Source organism: Coccinella septempunctata, chromosome 2 (genome assembly GCF_907165205.1).
Source record: "Coccinella septempunctata chromosome 2, icCocSept1.1, whole genome shotgun sequence".
Lineage (NCBI taxonomy): Eukaryota > Metazoa > Arthropoda > Insecta > Coleoptera > Coccinellidae > Coccinella > Coccinella septempunctata.
Window position 1 is genome coordinate 37,948,893 of NC_058190.1, and position 20,812 is coordinate 37,969,704.

General features: G+C 37.4%; 1 protein-coding gene across 1 annotated transcript in view; it reads left to right on the forward strand.

Moving 5' to 3' along the window:
- The window catches only part of LOC123308683 (neurexin-1), a 197,417-nt gene that overhangs the window by 165,845 nt on the left and 10,760 nt on the right, over nucleotides 1-20,812 (forward strand). The window contains exons 11-14 of the mRNA XM_044891450.1: nucleotides 304-495; nucleotides 11,869-12,053; nucleotides 13,444-13,647; nucleotides 18,710-18,818. Of these exons, the coding sequence (XP_044747385.1) occupies nucleotides 304-495; nucleotides 11,869-12,053; nucleotides 13,444-13,647; nucleotides 18,710-18,818 (690 nt within the window). The remainder of the gene's footprint in view (nucleotides 1-303; nucleotides 496-11,868; nucleotides 12,054-13,443; nucleotides 13,648-18,709; nucleotides 18,819-20,812) is intronic.

Sequence of the window (20,812 nt, forward strand, 5' to 3'; positions counted from 1 at the left end):
AAATGAATACCCAGAGGTAATGGCCCCACATGCCTACATGAAATCTCATTTTAAAAATAAGTCTCAAGTTGTACTAGGAAATGAAGGATTTATCATTAAAATTACTGAAGTATACTTCAAAACTTAATAGGTACATTGGTACCTACTTCGAACATCGAAGATTTTACTGAATAGAAATTTTTTGAATCTCTTCTCTTCAATAACTTATTGAACTCTATAGTAACCATATATCAGCCGATATGAATGTATGAATTCCGAACCATTCATTTCGAGTCGAATCTCAATCCCTTCCTTTTGTTCCAGAGGGGTCAACTAGTCTGGAATTGGACGGCAACATGTACGTGGGCGGCCTGGGGCCACCATTCTCCGAGATTCCCATCTCGGTGGGCCTTTGGACGGCGGTGTTACAGCAGGGTTTCGTGGGGTGCTTCAAGGACCTCACGATGAACAATGAACCGGTAGATGTGGCCAGTTATGCGAGGGAGCAGGATTCAGGTAGGTCAGATTATGAGAGGGGCATAAGCGATAGGGAGGAATGATAATGTCGGTGCTGGCCCGTAATGGCTGCTTCTTATTGGACGAGGAATGGGGGTGTAGAGTTTTGCACGTACCAAGTGCTTGAGGGCAACTAGTTTATACCTGCTTATCTGCAAGTGAAGTAGAAATTTCTCATTTAACGAATACATGTACTTCATTCACATTTATTTTAGCAGTCGGTTGGCCATGAAATAATTTTCTGTTTTTGTAACTTAGAACGGAGTAAGGTTGGCACTCATGAAATGTAGTTAATGTCATAATGCCGTTGCCACAACTAATATCCATTTTTTGGTACGAAAATGCCGAAAGTGATTGAAAAAAATAGACAGGATTCCAGGAAGTGCTATTTAGAATTCAGGTCCGCTCATTCAAATTGTTTACACCCTGATATTCTAAAATCCACAATACGTCAGACGGTAGCATACTCAATGTAAGAGAATTTATATAATGTTTCATCTGAAAACGACTTATATTTCAGCTGAATATTTCCACAATCAGAAAGATTGTGAATGAAGAGGATGACAAAGAATTTCCTTCAATTGGGAGACCCAAAAAAGTAGTGGCATTTGAGAATTTTATGTTTGAGTGAATTAATGCGAAAAGTTTACTTCAGGATTTTCGCTGAATGTCATCGTAGAATAAGTTCCCGAAAATTGACTTTTCTATTTTTCATTTGACTTGTCCTTTACATTGTAAATGTCTTAAGGTACCAATAAATACCTAATTATTATTATTATATCAATGTATAGTCACAACTACGCGCCAGTTGTCATGTTTATTGTTTATTCATGTGAAATTTTTGTTCAAAGGTGAAGTTCATCTTGACTTGAAACTTCCTTTAATTCCTTTACTTTATATTGATGCAAGATGATTTTTGTTGGAAAATTTAACGTTCTTTTAATTATCTGTTAATTCCTTCGGGAGATACCCATTCCCAGCCACTGCATCATATGCATTTCATCTTCGGGTTAATATTTTTTAAATCTACAACTGATGTAACGTATTCAAACTTTAGCCAAAGAAGATAACGAACATTAACTCTCCTCAAGCTAGTGCATATTATGATATCATACTGATCTCTTGTTTTTTCCATGCAAATAGCTGGATTTGGTATGCCTTCAATCAGTTTGTGTAAACTTCAATTATGTTCGTCACATATTTTCCGAAGAGATTCGAAATTGTGATAAAATACGTAATAACAGAAACTTTCGTAGAACGGGAAACATAGCGTTGATTTAAAACCCAAAAATGTTTTGACTAGCGTCATATCCCCACATTTTCGTATACAGAGTGAAATGTGTCAAATTTCCATGGCCAACCCACTGCTAAAATAAAAGTGAATGGTTTTCCTTTTTTTATTGCAAAATCGGACTACTGCTTTGCAAAACTGTGAAATTTCCTCGCTTCAGAACCTCCTGAAAAGTATAACTGAAATAATATTCCCATAATCCCACATCATCTTTTTGGATAGAATAGACTCGTTCAGGTTTTCCTTTCATCAATCGATTCATACAACATAATGGAGGGATAAAAGCATATATACTCCCACGCGGAGTTCCGAAATGCATCATCCTAATAACAGATGTTATGTCTTCGACATATAAATCATTTCGAGTAAAATGTATTCGTTTTTCACTGACAGGAACGTGTGAATTAAACGGTAGCTATTAGCTGATAGCATCGTTATAGTACTAGGTTATGGGGCACATAATAGAAATAAAATTATGATTATGGTCTGATCATTATCAGGAACACATCATTCATATATCCATTACCAGCAAAATATTACGTTGATGTCATTTTTGCGGACAAGATAATAGTGATTAGTTTTGGTCAGCGCCATCGAAGAAATAGCACTTTTAGTCCTGTCACACCTATTTTCGTGATGCATAGGTGAAATACATATGCTTTTGAGGTACCACTCGAGAATATTCAGTGAAACTGAGAAACCAATCAAGAAAAGCGAATATTGTTATATTCGGAGATAATTTTTTGTAAGAAGCTTACTTATTATGCATTAGGTGTACAGGGTGTTTCCAAACGTGAGGCTTTTTTAAGCAGGAGGTGCAACTCATCAAAATAAATAATTTCACCAGAAATTGTATTATATACTATAAAGGAAACAGTAATGATAGCTATCACCCACAGCTTCAGATTCAAATAAAGATGCAAATACAATTACAATATAGATAAAAATACAAAAATAAATAGGAAAACTGCGGGAATCGTGAAGTCCTCCATCGAAAGAGTAGCAGAAAGCCTTTTTCTGGCTTATTCATTTGCCGTCAACAGTACCGCATAACTCAGTCGATGATGACAATCAGAATGAAATTCAGAACTTATATTCTACGCTAAAAAGAACATCTGAGTTTTCAGAAAACAGATGTGACACCTGGCGGAGAAATATCTACACTCTTTCCAACAGTTCTCTCAAACAGTAGATCTCCACGTGATAACCTTAATCGCCAATTTAAATTTCCACTAGTGCATTTTCGTTAAGAGTCCTTCCTTACAAGACAGTAATAATAATAATATTTCAACTGGTCTTAACAACAAGAATCTGATCAAATCGATTAATACCTACGCTTGCTCAGCACTGATTCGGTATCATCGCTTAGACCACCACCGATTCAGCAACCTTACAAAGAAAAATTACCAACAATGCTGACGAAATATCATAAATATCACCCTAAAAGCTCGAAAGAATGAACAGAGATACCACGACATCTTGGAGGTCAAGGAATTGTTGATTTGTCCAACTTTATGTCTCAGTAAATTGAAGGACTTCGAGAATATTTCCTGAATAAGGCTGCTTCATCAGAACTCCATCGAGTAGTGTGCGATGCTGATAATTCTACTCCATTAAAACTGCAACAGGAACACATTGAAATCGTCGAACACTATGCAGAAAGCAAGATGCAGAAACTGACTGGCAAACCTTCACATGGGAGACACCAGAACGAGGTCAACCATAATTACGTCGACTGGTTGTTTCCCGAAACAGAGGGCTTCATCATTGCCATCCACGATCGAGTGATCCCAACAAAGAACTATATGAAATATGTCACCAAAGATACCTCAGAACAGATATGATGCATTGTAAATGTTCCTCTGGGGAGGATTTGAAAGCCGAAAGGTTAAAGTTATTCTTCAAGTCACAATGAATTAGTTTCTAAAAAATAGAGTCATGTGAATTTTAGTCAAGGAATTCTTCTATGGTTCCAACTCCATGGGATACCTCTTTCCTGCAGTGGGTTTCATCTGTTTCTGCGCTTATTTCTGGTGAAGTTCCTGCATGCAGCAATTTGGGTCCATTCTCAGTTAAAGCCAGTCTATGTTGTGGATATTTCAGCTGGGTTATCCTGGTATTATACAATGTACCTACTTGATTTCTCTTCAAAATTTTCTCTGTTCTCAAATACGAAAAGTGGGCATTCCTGAATATGTGAACTGCTGGTGCTGCCATATTCCCAATTCTCGGAGTTAACCCCTGCATCTATCACTTTTGGATTAATCCTTATCACTTGAATCGAATTTTGATTAATTCCTTTCCGTTCAAACTGCCACATCATTCATCTTCTTTGTTGTTTATACCGAACACTCCCAACATAGTCACTTTTTATTCCTTCTATAAGATAATGAACCGTATACATCTAGACTGATCGATAAAATCGTCTCTCAGTAACTCCGAATCTGTTATGAAAACTGATGAAAATGGAAGGCCGTCGACCTAACATCTACTCCGAAATCTAAGGGCGAAGAGCAGACAAGAAGAAGAAAGTCAATAGGGATAATATCCCCCCTGAATAGGGAGTAATGTAGAGGGAGGTTGGATCATTATTTTTCTTGTTTGCAATTCTTATTTCGTTCCTTCCCAAGCTCATCCCAAGTCAAAGCGTATCTACATAATATGAACGTGCATTTTAATTTGATTTAATTGAGCGGGAGTGGAAAACATTGAAACATGCTTTGTTCGGAAAAAAGGAGGATTATTAGAGGAAATCTGTTTACTGAATCCAACGGGCAAGATCTGAAATATTGGGGATTAAAGACGAAATGGAGTTTTTTGTGCACAAACGTTGTAAATTCGATAACGATTTTTAGAAGTAAAAAAAATTCAGTAGGTAAAAGGCTGATCACTCATCAATTTGCATCAAGAGCACAAAATTCGATGGGAATGAACGACTATGTCACTGTAAGAGCTAGGAAAAACGGATGGCAAGAGGTGCTGAAACTGATTCTTGTGAAAGACCGTTATTCAAAGTTTTGAAATTACTATTATTATTATCATCAACAAAAACACGAAACCTTCTATCTGACAGCTTTTCTCTAGTAAACGAACCATCTTTCCACACTTCAGATATGTATGAAGTTTGGGAATCAAACCATCCTTCCATACTGTATCATATGAAATAAACTGCTCCACAAGAGTTAGGGATATTGAGTTAAAACTCAATAGCAACTTGAATCGATCCAATAAAAATCAGTATGAGACATTTCGTCAATCTGGTCGCCTTTTTTCTGAAGTTTGGTTCCATGCATAAGCTTCATGAATGTTCTTATTTTGAAATGTCAAGATGTAAATTAACAAACTGTGAGGCTAATAGGGCTATCGGAATGCTAAAGGGTGCCCTAACTCAGGTTGTTGTAGCGGAAAGGCTCCAAGTCAGCCAAAGTGTGATATATCGACTTTGGAATAGGTTCAGGGAGATAGGTTCCGTGTTGGAAAGACCAAGACTTGGTGGGCGACGAAAAACAACACCTGCTCAGGATTGTTTCATCACTGTTTCGGCGAGAAGAAACCCTACATCTACGTGTAGAATGCTACGGAATACTCTTAAAAATGCAGATGGGGTCCAAGTTTCCATCGAAACCATCAGACGACGTTTGAGAGAGGTGAATCTAGGTTCTAGACGTCCATTAAGAGGAGTTCCATTAACACGTGAGCGTCAAAGACTGGAATGGGCAAGGCAACATATCAATTGGAACGATTAATGGCGTAGTGTCCTTTTCACTGATGAATCCAGATAAGGACGATTTTCAGATTCTCGAAGAATAAGGGTATGGACAATCCCACGCATACCCCGTAATCGTCGCGATGTCCAAGAAATCCATCCATTCCGAGGGGGTAGTGTTTTGGTATGGGCCGGGAAATGTTTCAACGGGCGCAAAGATCTACACATTTGTCCTGGAAATATGACCGCCTTACACTATAGGGAGCATGTCATTGACAATGTTGTGCCAAATTTTCACGCTGCTATTGGTGAAACTTTTCAATTTCTAGACGATAACGCTAGACGGCACCGTGCAGCCATAGTTGAGAATGCGCGCGAGGAGCTTGGTATTCCACATTTACCAATACCTCCGCACTCACCAGATTTGAATTGCATAGAACATGCATGGGATATGCTCCAAAGAAGATTAGATAATCATCAACCTACCCCACAATCCTTAAATGATCTGAGAGAGCTTCTGCCCCGTTTATGGAACCAAATTCCTCAAGAAATGTTCAACAACCTCGTGTGTAGTATGCAAAGAAGATGTCAAGCTTTTATTGATGCCCGTGGAGGCCATACATTGTATTGATAGTCTTAAAATGATTCAATTCTCTGAGAATAAAATTTCGTTATTTTACTCGATTTTTCTCAACTTTCCTGTATACGCTGCAGGCTTAAATTAATTTGCAACTTGAAATCATATTAATATAAATTTTCATCACAAAAATCTTATTTTAACTATATTTTTTTGCAATTTAAGTCAATATTCCTAACTCCTGTGGAGCAGTTTAATTTTCAAGCAAGGCGCTGCTGATGGGAAGATTATAAGTCAGATGCACTAAGATATTAATGTGTGGCGTCAGATATTTTCAGTCGTGGCGGTGTATTCCCCACATAATATTGCGTGATGCAGGCTTTTATCTGACAGCTTAAACCGTCCAATATCGATTTTACCTGCCATAAATTCAACACGTATTGAAGTCGAGCAACTTCAGCGCCCTTATAAAGAAATGACCCGAAAACGAACAAAGAGAAAAGTTGACAATTTTGCGGAGTTTCAGCTCATATTACAGTGGCAGTACCTTTTGATCAAATTCTCGCAAGTAATGAACTTGGAATTCGCAGTCGAAAATTCAGTTTTTCGTGAAAAAAACCGTTGTAAAGTTGACGAAGGCATGTTCGATGTTTGCTTCCTATGGAATTTAATATTGATGACAAATAACAAGAGAAACATCAAATAATGCAAAGTGCAGCCTGGAAAAAGTGAAACTCCCAGAAAAAAGTTGCTTTTTCTCGGAAATATCGAGAGGAAAAACCATTAAATCAGAATTGATTTCCATCCAAGAGAGATTGAGGGAAAGGAAGGAAAGATGCATTTCTTCAATAGCTCTTCTTAAGGAGTTAATAATTATCAATATATGCAACATCCTCCTGCGAAACCTTAGACCTCTTGACAAAAAAAAGTACTCTTTATTTAATGCTGTGAGCTCAACCATTGCAAAGAAAAAAAAGTGAAATAAAAAGAAAACAATGGTATTTTCGAATATTTTTGCAATATTTTTGTAGTCGAATTTTGAGAACAAAATTCAGGCAAGGTTTTCCATTTTCGTATTGGGGAGCCAATTTCGCACTCGAAAAATTTTTTCATGATTTTCAAATGAAACAATGGGTGGACTTAAGTGGACTCACATTGGACTAAAGGTCTACGTCGTTCAAAACACTTTTCCGCAATTAGGAAGTCCTGCGTAAAAAACGCACGAAAAAAACTTATTTTCCTGAATTCCTTGAATGGCACCTGGAAAAAAAGGGTGAACAAAGATGAACTTACGATAGATAAACTACCCTAAATGTTTTTTTTTCCAGAATTCGCAGTTTGGAGTACCAACTCCACAGAGCTTTTATTCTGGGAACGTTCATATTTTTTGGTTCAAGCTATAAGGTCCGTATTAATACACTGCGCAAAAAAATTAACGCACATTATGGAAATCTCAAATTTATTCTACAACTGAAGGTGTTCTCAATGATAATTATTTTTATCAGAATTATGCATGCATATGTTATCCACTCTCAACGGTTTTCTTCAATACAGATGTTTTTTCCCAGCAGGAATAAAAAAAGATTATATTATCAGATTTTGAATGTATTGGCTCCATTCTAAAATCAGTTGTTCTCGATCAATTCTAGTGATCAATAGTTTTTCTTTCGTTTGATTTTCTACGCTCGATCGCTATGTAACGCGAAACACGCAATTTGACACAAGAGGAATGTGCCCAAGCGGTAGTTTTGCGAGAAGAAGGGTGGACATGCACAAGAATTGCAGAAAGGTCTGGAGTTTCCCATACAAGTGTGTCCAGAATGTTGCAGCGATTCAGGGAAACAGGTATGAATGTCCGAAGACCAGGACAGGGTAGACCACGGGTAACAACTGCCATTCAAGAACGTTACTTGAGAGTTTCTTCGTTGAGACTTGAGACAACGGTTTGCAACCGCTCCCCTCCTTCAAATTCAGCTTGAACAAATGCATGAGGTGCAAATTAGCACTCAGACAATAAGAAATCGCCTCAGAGAATATGATTTAAGGCCTCGTGTCGTGGCAAGAGGCCCAGCTCTTACCCCAGCCAGCTCCATGATAATGGAGCTATGAATGCTGATAAGTATATAAGGAATATTCTTGAAGAGTATGTAGTGCCATTTGCCCCATACATTGGTGAAAATTTCATTTTCATGGACGATAATGCCAGACCCCATCGTGCGCGCATCGTTCAGGAGTACCTGGAAGAGGTTGAAGTCTCTCGAATGGAATGGCCAGCAAGAAGTCCAGATCTCAATCCGATTGAGCAGGTTTGGGACAACCTCAATAGAAGGCTGAGAAGTTCAGGAAATCATCCAGCTACTCTTAATGACTTAGGAATCCAACTCGGAGAAATCTGGGAAGGATTAGATCAGAACATTTTAAGATCACTCATTTTGAGTATGAACCGTCGTTACCGAGCTGTAATTGTTCATTTCTCTTCTTTCACATAAGATTCGGTGAAATCCTGAATTTTTCTTCCATTTAATGTGTCTTGTTTCGTTCAAAACCTTTCCGAGAGAACATAAAAAAAAAAATTATAAAGTCAATGTAGAGTTAACTTTCATTAAAATTGAGATTTTCAGAATGTGCGTTAATTTTTTTGCGCAGTGCAGTCAGATCGCAAAACAGGTCTCAAAAGACTTATCTCAGTTGATACCATCTCAAGATAGTAACAGCATCTCAAGATGACGGCTTATTAATAAACTCATATTAAGTCGTTATCAGTTTGATACTATCTCAAGAAACGAGTCTTGAAACTCATGAATATTTTGAGTAATGGACTCGAGATATATATTTTTGCTCGATATTTTTTCATCAATGTGACATACGGTGGGGTGTAACGAAGTGTCACATCACATTCTTGTTCATCGAAGTGATCGATTTCATCGTGGTAGATGACCAAGTCTTCCATGGATTCCATATTTTACTTCGATTATGCCGATTTTTGGAAGCGCAAAAGAGAAATTACTGTCAGTTAACTTCTTGAGTCAGGGCCCGACCATGCTCAAAATTTGACGTTTCCAAAACCTATCTTGAGATAATTCGAGGACATCAGTCACATTTAATAATAAGGGTCCACCCAAGTGAGATCGCAGATTGAGACGTCATCTTGGCAGAGTCTCAAGTCAATTTTATCAATAAGACTGATGTCTTAAGACACTAATTAAGACATTCTCTTAACTTGACTAAATGAAATGCCTTAGAGAATGACATGCATCCTGCGTTATAAATTAGGGCGGTTTTAATGAGTGATAAGCGCTTAAAACACTACTGAAACAAACAGTGAACGCATGACCTTATTTTGTTTCGAAAATGTCAATACAATATCTTTGCCTTTCCATTTTTGATAACGACAACGTGAGAAAACTTCTCATTTTTGACACTCCATATCTCAGAAGTGCATATTTGACTGCATATTAATGTTTTCGGAATCACCATCTTCATTTTTGCCGTATATTTAGTGAACACTCTGTTTCAATGAGGCTGTATTCCTGTATACCTGGTTATAATTGGCAGTATTGCTTCAAACTTGGCCATGCTATGTTGCGTCGTGTCGTCGAATGGACTGACAAAACAACATTATCATAATCCTCATTATAGATTCATGCGACATAAACCTAAAATCACACAATTCCCGATCGAAGAATTGAATAACAAGGTTATGCCACACCATTAACTGCAAGAAACACATGCGAACCCTAATCACTTAATTGTGACGGCCATTTTTCACAATCGAGACCGAATTATAATAATTGACAGGCACAAAGTTGCACGAACCGTTTTATTAAATGCACGCCAGCACCAGACCATTTATCAACCCTTTCAAGGTCGATACACACGAGCTCTATGGGACATAAAAGGTTTCGGTCAGAATGATATTATCCCTGGCGCCCGGCAAGCCACTATTCCATGCTGTAATTCATAATATTATTTCGACCCACTGACTTTGCTCATTATTAATGCATCCCAACGGAAAAACGTTGCGATTCAAGGTGAATTCCCAGATCTTGCTGATCAAAAAATACTTTCCAATTATCCCCTGATTCTTCTTGTATTTAGCCACATCCTGGGTAAAAAAAAAAGCAGTTTAAGCATTTATTATTTTACCTATCGAAATTACTGTCCACGTAATGATAAAAGCATGGGTCTTCAAATGGATCCTTGTGTTACCCCACGTTAAAACCCATGCATGCTAATCCTATAGGTTTAGGAACTCTCCAATACAACAGAGAGCCAAGCAACTGACTTACACACCCACTTAACGAAAATTATAGAATGTACTGGGTACTCGTATTCACGAGTGTATGCGGTTTGCAATATATAGGGTGACTCCTACAAATATTTCAGCAGTAGATTCTTGAAGTCAAAAGCAACACTTTTTTCCTTCACCATTTTTTCGGAACACAAGATATCACCCAAGTCTACCAGTTTTCTCGTTATGACCATTACGTAACGTACCATTAAAATTCAGAGAACCCAACTCTTCAAACTAAGTTGGACGCTTTCTAATGAATATTTGAACATTTTGTAAAATAAAAGCATTTTTCATATTTTCTCGTATAATGCGCCGTTTTCGACTAATTGATATGATGTTCAAAAGTCAAACATTATCTGTGAAATTTGGAAAATTTGGTGCTTTGGCTGAATACCACTCTGTTTAAAAGATCCACAGATGTATAGTACCGAAGATTAAGGCCCGGTACTTTCACGTGCGAATAACTAAATTTATGCGATAAATAGGTCTTATTCTTAGGATAAGTAAAAATGCTGTCTTTTCACTTTCAGATAGAGTTATTCATCGAATAAATCTGTCATTGAAACTCGTTAATAAGATTTTATTTGTCATAGATCGAATGTCGGGACGTCATTATTGCTTGAATTTTTAAGATTCTGGATGTATGGTTATTTTTTGTGTGATTTTCACGAAATATTTGCTTTGTAGTTGGAATTATGACAATTTCTACAATGCTGTCTCTTATTTTACATTAATCAGTGAAAAGTAGTAAACCGTGTTTTCACAGAATTGTTATTCGTCAAATAATTTCATCTGAAAGCACCGAAATAAGGTATCCTTCAGATAGGAAATTATTTGACGGATACTTATTGACAGTGAATAAAATTTATTCGAAGGTGAAAGTACCAGGCCTCAGCTAGTTATTCTGAAGGTTATTTTGTTTTTCCAGGGGTGGCACAGCTCTTTTATCTTATCTTTTATCAGGGCCAAAACGGAAAAAATGGCACAAGAAAAAAAAGTTTCTTTTGACCTCAAAAATCTACTGTTAAACAATTTGAACTAGTCAAAGACCTACCTGTATAGCTGGGCGCCTCGCACTCACCTCAGTAGCTGTTGAATGTGTATGAAAAATTGATCATGCCAAAACTTATAGAGAATTTCATTGATTTGATGCTCATGAAGAGATATTCAAAAAAAAAACTTATTTTTGAACCTCCATTAACGTTTTCTATTGTTTCCACACTCAGAAACCTTATATGGAAGATCCATCCCTACATACTCACGAGGTAGCTAACAGTCAACGCTCCTAGCGACATTGTGGGATTTGTCCTTGAAAGTAGGGTAGTAGAACAAAATATCTTAGTGGTGGCAATTCTGAAAGGCTGAGCTAAGTAGGGACTCCAATACAATATTAAATACAATACAATACAATACAATTAATAATACAGGTAGCTCTGAAATGATTTCCCTCAAACCCCAGTTCTTCTAACTTCTTTTTCTTGTTGAATTTTCATATTTTATTCCAGCGTCCATACGAACCCTGTGTCACACTCAACCTCCACAATGTGTTTCTCAGCCATGTTTGAACGGTGGTGTCTGCAACGAAGGATGGAACAGGTTCATCTGCGATTGCACGAATACAATTTTCACAGGACCAACTTGCGGAAAAGAAGCGGCGACACTCAGTTTCAACGGAACACAGCATATGGAAGTAAGAGAGCATAATTTTTTTTTTATATAGCAATATTTTTGATGATTTGTGAGCACACGTTTAATGCTGGAAATCTCGGTAACGGTTGAAAACAAAGTTGGGATCCGCCCGGTGAAAATTTAACAACCTGTGTAACCACAATATTATAGATTTTTCCCTTGTTGTACTATATGTTATTTGTTTAAATTCTTGTGGTATGTATGCACTTCTGAGATGGTTATCTCTTCGTGTGCTGCGTTTTTTGCCAGAATGTCTACTGTTTCGTTTCCTTGAAAAGCTATGTTACAGTACCCAGTATAATGTTTTGCCTTAATTATTCGTTATTTGTAGATATAAAATATTTTTTTACAACCAGGATGATAATGATTTCGATATCTAATTAATTTTCTACTATGAATTTTAGTGTGCTAAAAGTAATTTTAATTGCTTCATCAACTGCGGCACTTTCTATACTGAAAATTGAAGAGCAATTCCATGAAGTCCTGCACTTTGATTTTTAGTCTGTTAGGGATGTAACGAATTGAATACAGAGCGGGTAAAAATTAACCCACAAAATTCTTATTTTTTCATCTTTTATTTTGTAGAAAAATGCTCGAACAGGTAAATTTTCATTTTGAATTATGCAACTCTTATATTAATGTATAATGGACGAGTTTTTCGTGAATCCTCTACGTGAGATAGGGGGTAGTTGGGTATTTTTTTAAATTCCAAGTTGTTGGGATTTTTCATCAACTCCTCATGTTGATCATATTTCCACGAAGTTAAGTAGTTTTTATTATGCTATAAGATCTTTAAAACATCGTTTTTTTTATTCGAGGGGGACAAATTTAGGGTTCAAATACACAACCGTAACGTCAAAGCTTTATTTGTTGTGCAATTTTTGTAAATTTTCTATAAATTGGAAATGAAGCATCGTTTTTCATTTATATTAATCGATTCCAAACAATGTTCAGATGGAAACTAACGTCCTGGTCACAAAACAAAACCATACTTTTGTTTTGTCGCTCAGGATGTTTGTTTTCTGGTCTTAACAAAGTCGATATTAAAATTCGATACAAGGAATTTCGCGCCCCTCAATTATGAAACAGAAAACTGTTATTACAGTTTTTCTGTATTGAAAGTACGTTTTGAGCGCCATCTCATTGTCAAGTGTGTTTTCACTGACCAAAATGTAGTCGGTTTCCTATCTTTCTACTCTATAATCTTTTGATTAAGTGTTGAAGCAATATGGTTGTGAATTCAATCTTAAAAAATGTCTCACACATGTGGAATTGCCAAAATATCGACAGAACGCGACACATTCCCAGCCAGATCCCGTGGGAAAAAACAATGTCAAAAACCCTCATCATAAAGCAACATAATCTAACATGTTACGTCATGTTGATTTCAGGTGAACATGGACACGGAACAAGTAACCCAGACAGAAGATATTGTTCTCAGGTTCAGGACAAGTAAGCCCCTGGGATTGCTTTTGATCACGAGCACGGTCGAAACTGGGGACCGCATCGAGTTGGCCGTGGCGGCTGGCAGGATAAGGATGGCCCTCCGACTCGGCGTCAAGGATAAGAAGGAGGAAGACAAGGAGAAGGATAAGGTAAAGGGATCGGAGTTTGGTGCATTTCCGGCAAGGAAACGGGGAACGGTCGATTTCTCTCGAGGGGGAGCGTTAAATGTTAGTCGAACGAAGAAAAATTTTATGGTTCCGTTTTTTAGCATCCCCCTCTGATTATGCAGGTTGTGCTCGGGTCGTTAAAAATGAGTTATAGTAGAGCGGCAATCTGATTATTCAGTTTTCAGTTAGGTTGGACAGAGAATAGTTGAATATCCATAATGGAACAGAGATAGATAGTCACATCTGAAATTGACGCTGAGCTATAAATTTTCGTGATAACCAGTTAAAAAAAGTAACAATAACAAATTAAATTTATGTAGAATGTAACGTACCCAAAAATTCTTTGAAAATAAAGGCATCAGGCCTAATGAACTGGTTTATCCACAAATTATTGACACAGCGACGTTTCGAGAACAATTATTTTCGTCGTCAGGCTCACAGATATACCAGGTGGCCCACCCTAGACGCGGCGCTCATTTTGAGGGAGTAAATGAAGATATTTTGAAAATCTTTTCTTGTGGTGTGTGTACGATGGCCCAAAGCACAATTTAAAATTATTGTCATATATACAGGGTGTTCTTAAACAAAGATATAGACCAAAGTTACACTTTTTTAAATATAACACCCTATATTTGACCTCAAAAATGGAATGGCAAGCTCAAGTTATGATGAGTTTCTTCAGATTACTTTATAGCTCAGAAGCACCCTTTACGAGATAATGGCGAAAAATCGAAAATATGGAGTTTTTTTAAATAGCATTTAATGGAGAAACTAGATACGCCAGCGATACAGACAGAATTTTTTAGAGTAGACAAGTTGGCTACTCTTACATATAAAAGAAAATTTCAACTGGGTAATATACAGAGTGATAATAATTAATTCTCAAACATCAACTACAAATAATCGTCGAAAACTTTCTCATTTCAAATGGCACATCCGGTATTTCTATATCTCGTTGAACGTAAAAATCAATTCCGAAACCATATTCATAAAATTTTCCTACATCTAAACCTGAGAGTTTCTGAGCAATTTTCGATTTTTGATTCAAAACTAGTGAACCATTTTCGCCATTATCTCGTAAATGGTCCTTCTAAGGTATAAAGTGATCTGAAGAAAATCATCATAATTTGAGCTTGCCATTCCATTTTTGAGGTCAAATACAGAGTGTTACATTTAAAAAAGTGTAACTTTGGGCTAAATCTTTGTTTTCGAAGACCCTATATATATGACAATATTTTTAAATTGTGCTTTTGAACACCTTACACACACCCAAAAAAAATGTTCAACATATCTTTATTTACTCCCTCGCCGCGTCTGGGGAGGGCCACCCGGTATTTTATCCAACATTGCCACAGCAGTTTGCACAGGCAGTCTTACCGAACAAGTCAAGCGAGATTTTTCTTAATGTTCTGAGAATCAAAACGTTTTAGAACTGTTAAAACTTATTTCATTTCATACTGCACAGTCCTCAACGAAGGAGAATACTTAATCTGAATAATCAATAGATCTCAATATTTCCGAAACAATTAAGAACACAATTTAGAAACCAGCGGAACAACAGGGAAAAATTGGGGATTAACATTTTGACGGAGTATTAAATTTTATTGGCTTTCCTGCAACTGGACGTTTGGTTAATAGCGGGTGATTTTATACGGTTAGTTCCATTCAATTTATATCAACCCTGTAAGCGTGATGTCAGCAACCCCTAAAAAATTTCACATGGGATGGGGAGTTGAGCGATCTAGTTTTAAAGGTTGACTTTTGAAAGAAGCCATACACTCCGCTTGTTAGTACTACCAAAAAAAATAGTAACGATAGCAAGAGTTGCACTGAAACATGAAAATAGTGAAAAATTGTTTACTGTAAAAGATTTTCAAAATGTTGTTCATTATTCTGCAAACAAGAATATTTCAAATTCGGCCCACCGTTTTGAAAAACTTCAGCTTGATTTTCGACATCTCGGGGCTGTTTCATACAAAACCTAGACTTAACTGTCTCAGGGGAAAAAATCTAGAGGTGTCAAATCTGGGGAGCGTCGTTTCCTAGAATACCTGTGAATACAGGTAAAGCAATGGCTCACATATCATTTCCAAGATAAATTGATTGGTAGAAGAGGCTATTTGAATGACCACCACGCTCCCCAGACTAGACCCTTTTAGATTTTTTCCTCTGGGGACATAAAACACAACCCCGAGATGTAGAAGAATTGATAGTGAGAATAAGCACAGCATGCCGAGAAATTCATGTTGAAGTTTTCCAAAACGTGAGGGACGAATTTGAAAATAGGATCTATTATTGATTACAAAATAATGGACAACATTTCGAGAATATTTTATAGGAGAAAATGTTTCGTTATTTTCTTATTTCATTGCAACTCTTGCTATTGTAACTATTCTACCCTTTTTCTTAATTTTTCGGAAGTAAAGGGAGTCCGGGAGACTTGCTCAGATAGGCGACTTGAACCACCTCAAATATTTCAATTCAAATTTTGCGTTACCGGTATCGTAAATAGCTTGCGACATACTCATAACAAGGCACAACTAGTGGCAGCTCCATTTTGGCCGCCATCAGAACAGTTCGGGAGTTAGAGGGTTGAACGTGATTTTGTTGTTAGGAAGTAAGAAATTGAATAATTTTTGTTTGTTACGCTGTCTGAAAAGTTTAATAGGTGCGTGGTATTATTTAGTTTTATAGTTTTCATTGATTAATATTGCTTTACAAAGGATGAGCCTTTTTAATAATAGTCTCGGTAATAGTTGTAAAAGTTTCAAGAAAACATCTGTTGAATAGACTAAAAGGAAGTGCGGGAGACTTGACCTATGCTATGGTCGGGAGACATAATCAGTGGTCCACGTTTCCCGCACTGAGCTTAGATAATAGTTTGCTTCAAAAAAAGAAAATTGAATAATAGAAATAAATATAAAAAATAAACAAAGGTTCAAAAAAGTAAAAAACATTTCGGAAATAAGTGAGAGTGACTCTGAAATAGAAAATATGTATTTCATACGCTGATACATCTGATGATGAAAAACTTGATATAGACAATCGTTGGTCATTGGAAATTGTTTTCTTTCAATGTTTTTCCTGATAAACAAACTTATGGTCAAGTCTCTCTCGCCCCCTGTTCAACTCTCCCATGGGTTAGGGAGACATGAGCCAATTTTCGGTTCCTAAAAAAAGAATTGCTATGCTCAAAATGTTCATCTCACCATTACTCTACGATTATCTATCGTTACCTATTTGGGCATGCTATCTTCACGCAAAAAAAATGAGTTGCTGCCACAGATACATCTTAAGTGGCTTCAGAGTGAAAAGGGGTTCAATTCCCCCGGACTCCCCATACCTACTATCAAGAAAAGTCGAGTGTATGGCATTTCTGAAAGGGCAATCAAATTACATACCTCAAAAACAATGTATCAATTAACCCCCTTTCCCATTTAAGATTTTTAGGGGTTGCTATCATCACGCTTACAAGGTTGAAACAAATCGATTAGAAGCAATCGTAAAAAATGTCCCCGTAATAATAAAAGTTCGCCTGAGGGCATTTTTATCTGATTTTGCATGAGGGCCAAGATATTCCGATATTCGACACTGTACTGCCGAATATACAGGATGAGTCTGACTCGAACGAACATTGAGATGAGTGCCAGGCGCTCTGCTATACAGGTAGGTCTTTGACTAGTTCAAATTGTTTAACAGTAGATTCTTGAGGTCAAAAGAAACACTTTTTTTATACCATTTTTTTCCGATTCGGCCCTGATAAAAATATATAGCCATTTTAAGTTTTTATAATGAGCAATGCCACCCCTGGAGAAGCAAAATTCCCTTCGGATTAACAAGCTAAATCTATGACACTACACATCTGTGGATCTTTGAAACCGAGTTGTATTCAGCCAAAGTACCCAATTTTTCAAACTTCACAGATAGTTTTTAATTTCACCAAATTACTCGAAAACGGCGCATTATATACGAGAAAATATGAGGAATACTTTTATTTCACAAAACGTTCAAATATCCATTAGATAGCGTCTAACTTAGTTTCAAGAGTTGGGTTCTCTGAATTTTTGGTATTTTTATAGTATGTAATGGTCATAATAAGAAAACTGGAAAACGTGGGTGATATCTCGTGTTCAAACAAGATCAATCAAATAAATGAAAAACTATATTCCGAAATTCATTTCATTCGATAAAACCGTTTGTGAGATAGAACTGAAAATAAACATTTTTTATGGTTTTTCAACAGCCTGTATCTTTTAAACCGAGCCGATCCGGATAAAATGGTGAAGGAAAAGAGTGTTTTTTTTTGACCTCATCAAGAATTTACTGATAAAATATTTGTACGGTCGAAGAGTCACCCTCACAGTTTTGAGGTTTTGGCAAGTGGTTACAAATTTAAAGTTTGTTCGGGGCTGGTGGACTTATATATGACATAATAGTTAAATTTTATGCAAATTTCCTTCGTTTTGTTCTGAATACTTAATAACTACTTTGTTTACCTTGTTTGTTCTTCAGGTACTCAAATTGCGTTATTTTCAAACGTCGGATTGTTTATTTTCATTTAAGTTTATTGTGTTCAATGAACGTGGCAGAAAATTGCCTATTGATTTCAATAAAAAGAAATTAGCAATTCACCGGTCTTTTTGTGTCTTTCATCCTGTTTCCTCATAGATTTGGTCCTTATAACTTCATAGGTCAACTTACTCCTGTTTTTCCAATTATATAAGAATTGGCCTGCACTCTATACCATAATGAATAACGTGCTGTTTGTCGCTTTTTTCCGAAGCTTAATAGTCAATCTATTAACTGAACCCGTTTTTAAATCAATATATTCTAAAGAAATTAAAATAGAAGTCTTTTATCTAAAAGTCTCCCCTACGAATATTTTGGCATCCCACTATAAATAGCTCTTATTTCAATGTAACCAACATCTTTGACATTATACCATATTCGATACCGCTATTCAACCCAATTTCAAACCTTCCCCAGAAAATCCTGCTACTCCAACCGAACCACCACGTCTAAACACCCACATGTCGTTTTTCAGATCCTGCTAGCCGGACAGAATGTGAACGATAACGAATGGCACACGATGCGCTTCTCAAGGCGAGGGGCCAATCTGAAGTTGCAGCTCGATAACCACTTGCCAATTAGAGGTAATGCTTTTTTCGCCGAACAATGTCCTCATTTGTTGTACACGGATACCGACCACTGACTTGTTTCCCGTCCCATATTTTCGTTTCCGCATTGCTCCTTCTTTCAGGGTGAAGAATCAGAGAATGGGCAGTTGAGCGCTTTGTTGCACAAAATGAAATTAATCAGTTGCCTCAATTCGGTCGAATGAGGAGATGGAGGTAACAAGTAACAGATTGGGAGATTTGATGAAGCGATTGGTCGGGGTAATCCGGAACTATTGCAGCGACGGTTAGGCTGTGTTGTGGCTAACGATTAAGCTTTGGCTCGTCATCCATTCCTGTACTTTTTCGGAAGGAAATTGTCAAGGGAGTCGAAGGATTCTAAGGTTTCATTAGGACTGTTTTAAACTTACAGCGAAGCATTTTCAATTTGTATGGAGCGTACCAAAATATTCATCGTCAAGTTGGAATTTGAAAGTTATTGATGTTCCTTGTTTGAAATTAGTAATTCGCTTGTACTAGAGCCGTAAAGATTGGACGATAATACACTGCCAAATTCGGGACGATAAAGAAACCCAGCATCGGGAAAACATTCATTACGATGCTAAATAAAAGATTGGGCATGGGGACCTTAACTCTAACTCCAAAATTTCAAAAGAAATACCATGATATGATATACTGATGCTTTGAGGCCATACTTGATCTGCCTCCCATACACTTACATGTGAGTATGTGAAGCAATAAGAATATCCCTCAACGGGAATCTCCTACCAGGAAACTGAGTTGGACATATCAGGATATTGAATAAACTCAAACCTCTTGGCAAAACCATTTAATGTTATACCAATCAATCATTTTCGATTTCGAAAAGCCCTTTGAATCGGTCATAGCTCACCGTCCTAGTGCAATAAGTTTCGTAAATCGTTTGGACAAAAAGTCATCCACGTGGTTAACTGATGGATCAAAATCAGAAAGGGGCACCAGCATTGGCGTATATGGACCTAAACTGAGGATCTCCAAAGCCCTGGGAGGTGAACCCTCTATTTTACAGACCGACACACTGGCTGTTTACGTATGCGCTCAGGAGTGTCTTAAAATGAACCTCGAAGGTGCGCATATCACCACGGACAGCCAGGTCACGCTGAGGTCTCTGGAATCACACTGCCAGAGATCTCTGCTGACATGGGAGTGCCGTAATACCATAAAGCAACTGGCCAGAAACAACAAAGTGACTCTACTATGGGTACCAGGGCACTGTGGTGTTGAAGGAAACGAGAAAGCCGATGAACTTACGAAAAGAGCATCAAGGTTAATACCTGCTGGACCTGAGCCTTTCTGTGGGCTTGGAAAATACCAATACAAGGCAGCGGTCCAACAATGGGAATTGAACAACAGATTAACCCTCCGAAGAAACACTCCTGGACTTACTCAGTCAAAAAAATTCGTGATGATTTCACCGACCTACACCACCCAAACTGCTAAAGCTGTCACGAGCTGAGTTCGGGTGATGGTGGGACTGCTGACCGGGCACTGTCACAAATGATATTTGTACCGTATGGGTAAGACAGCAGATGAGATTTTTAGGCTCTGTGGATCAGAAGCAGAAACAGCTGAACACATTGTATGCAAGTGTCCAGAGCTGGAGGACCTAAGAACCACCCATATGGGAAAACCGGTCCTGGATACTCACGAGGTAACGGCTGAGGCCCTAAAGGATGTTGTCAGTTTTATCAACACCATTGACGACCTCCTTGTGTTCCAATGAATGAGTAGGGTAGAGAACAAAAGATCTACATGGTCGCAGTTCCCGAACGGCTAATAGTGCCACAAGGAGCCCGGTTCAAATAATAATAATTATATACTGATGCTTCGTAAACAGGGACCGATGCCTTCACTACCGGTAGGTTGTCCGTCTTTCAGTAGGATCAGAAATATGACCTAGCAATACATTCTGACAGTCGATGCACTCAGCTCTCACGTCATCGATTCTAGGACTCAACTAAAACAGCACCAAT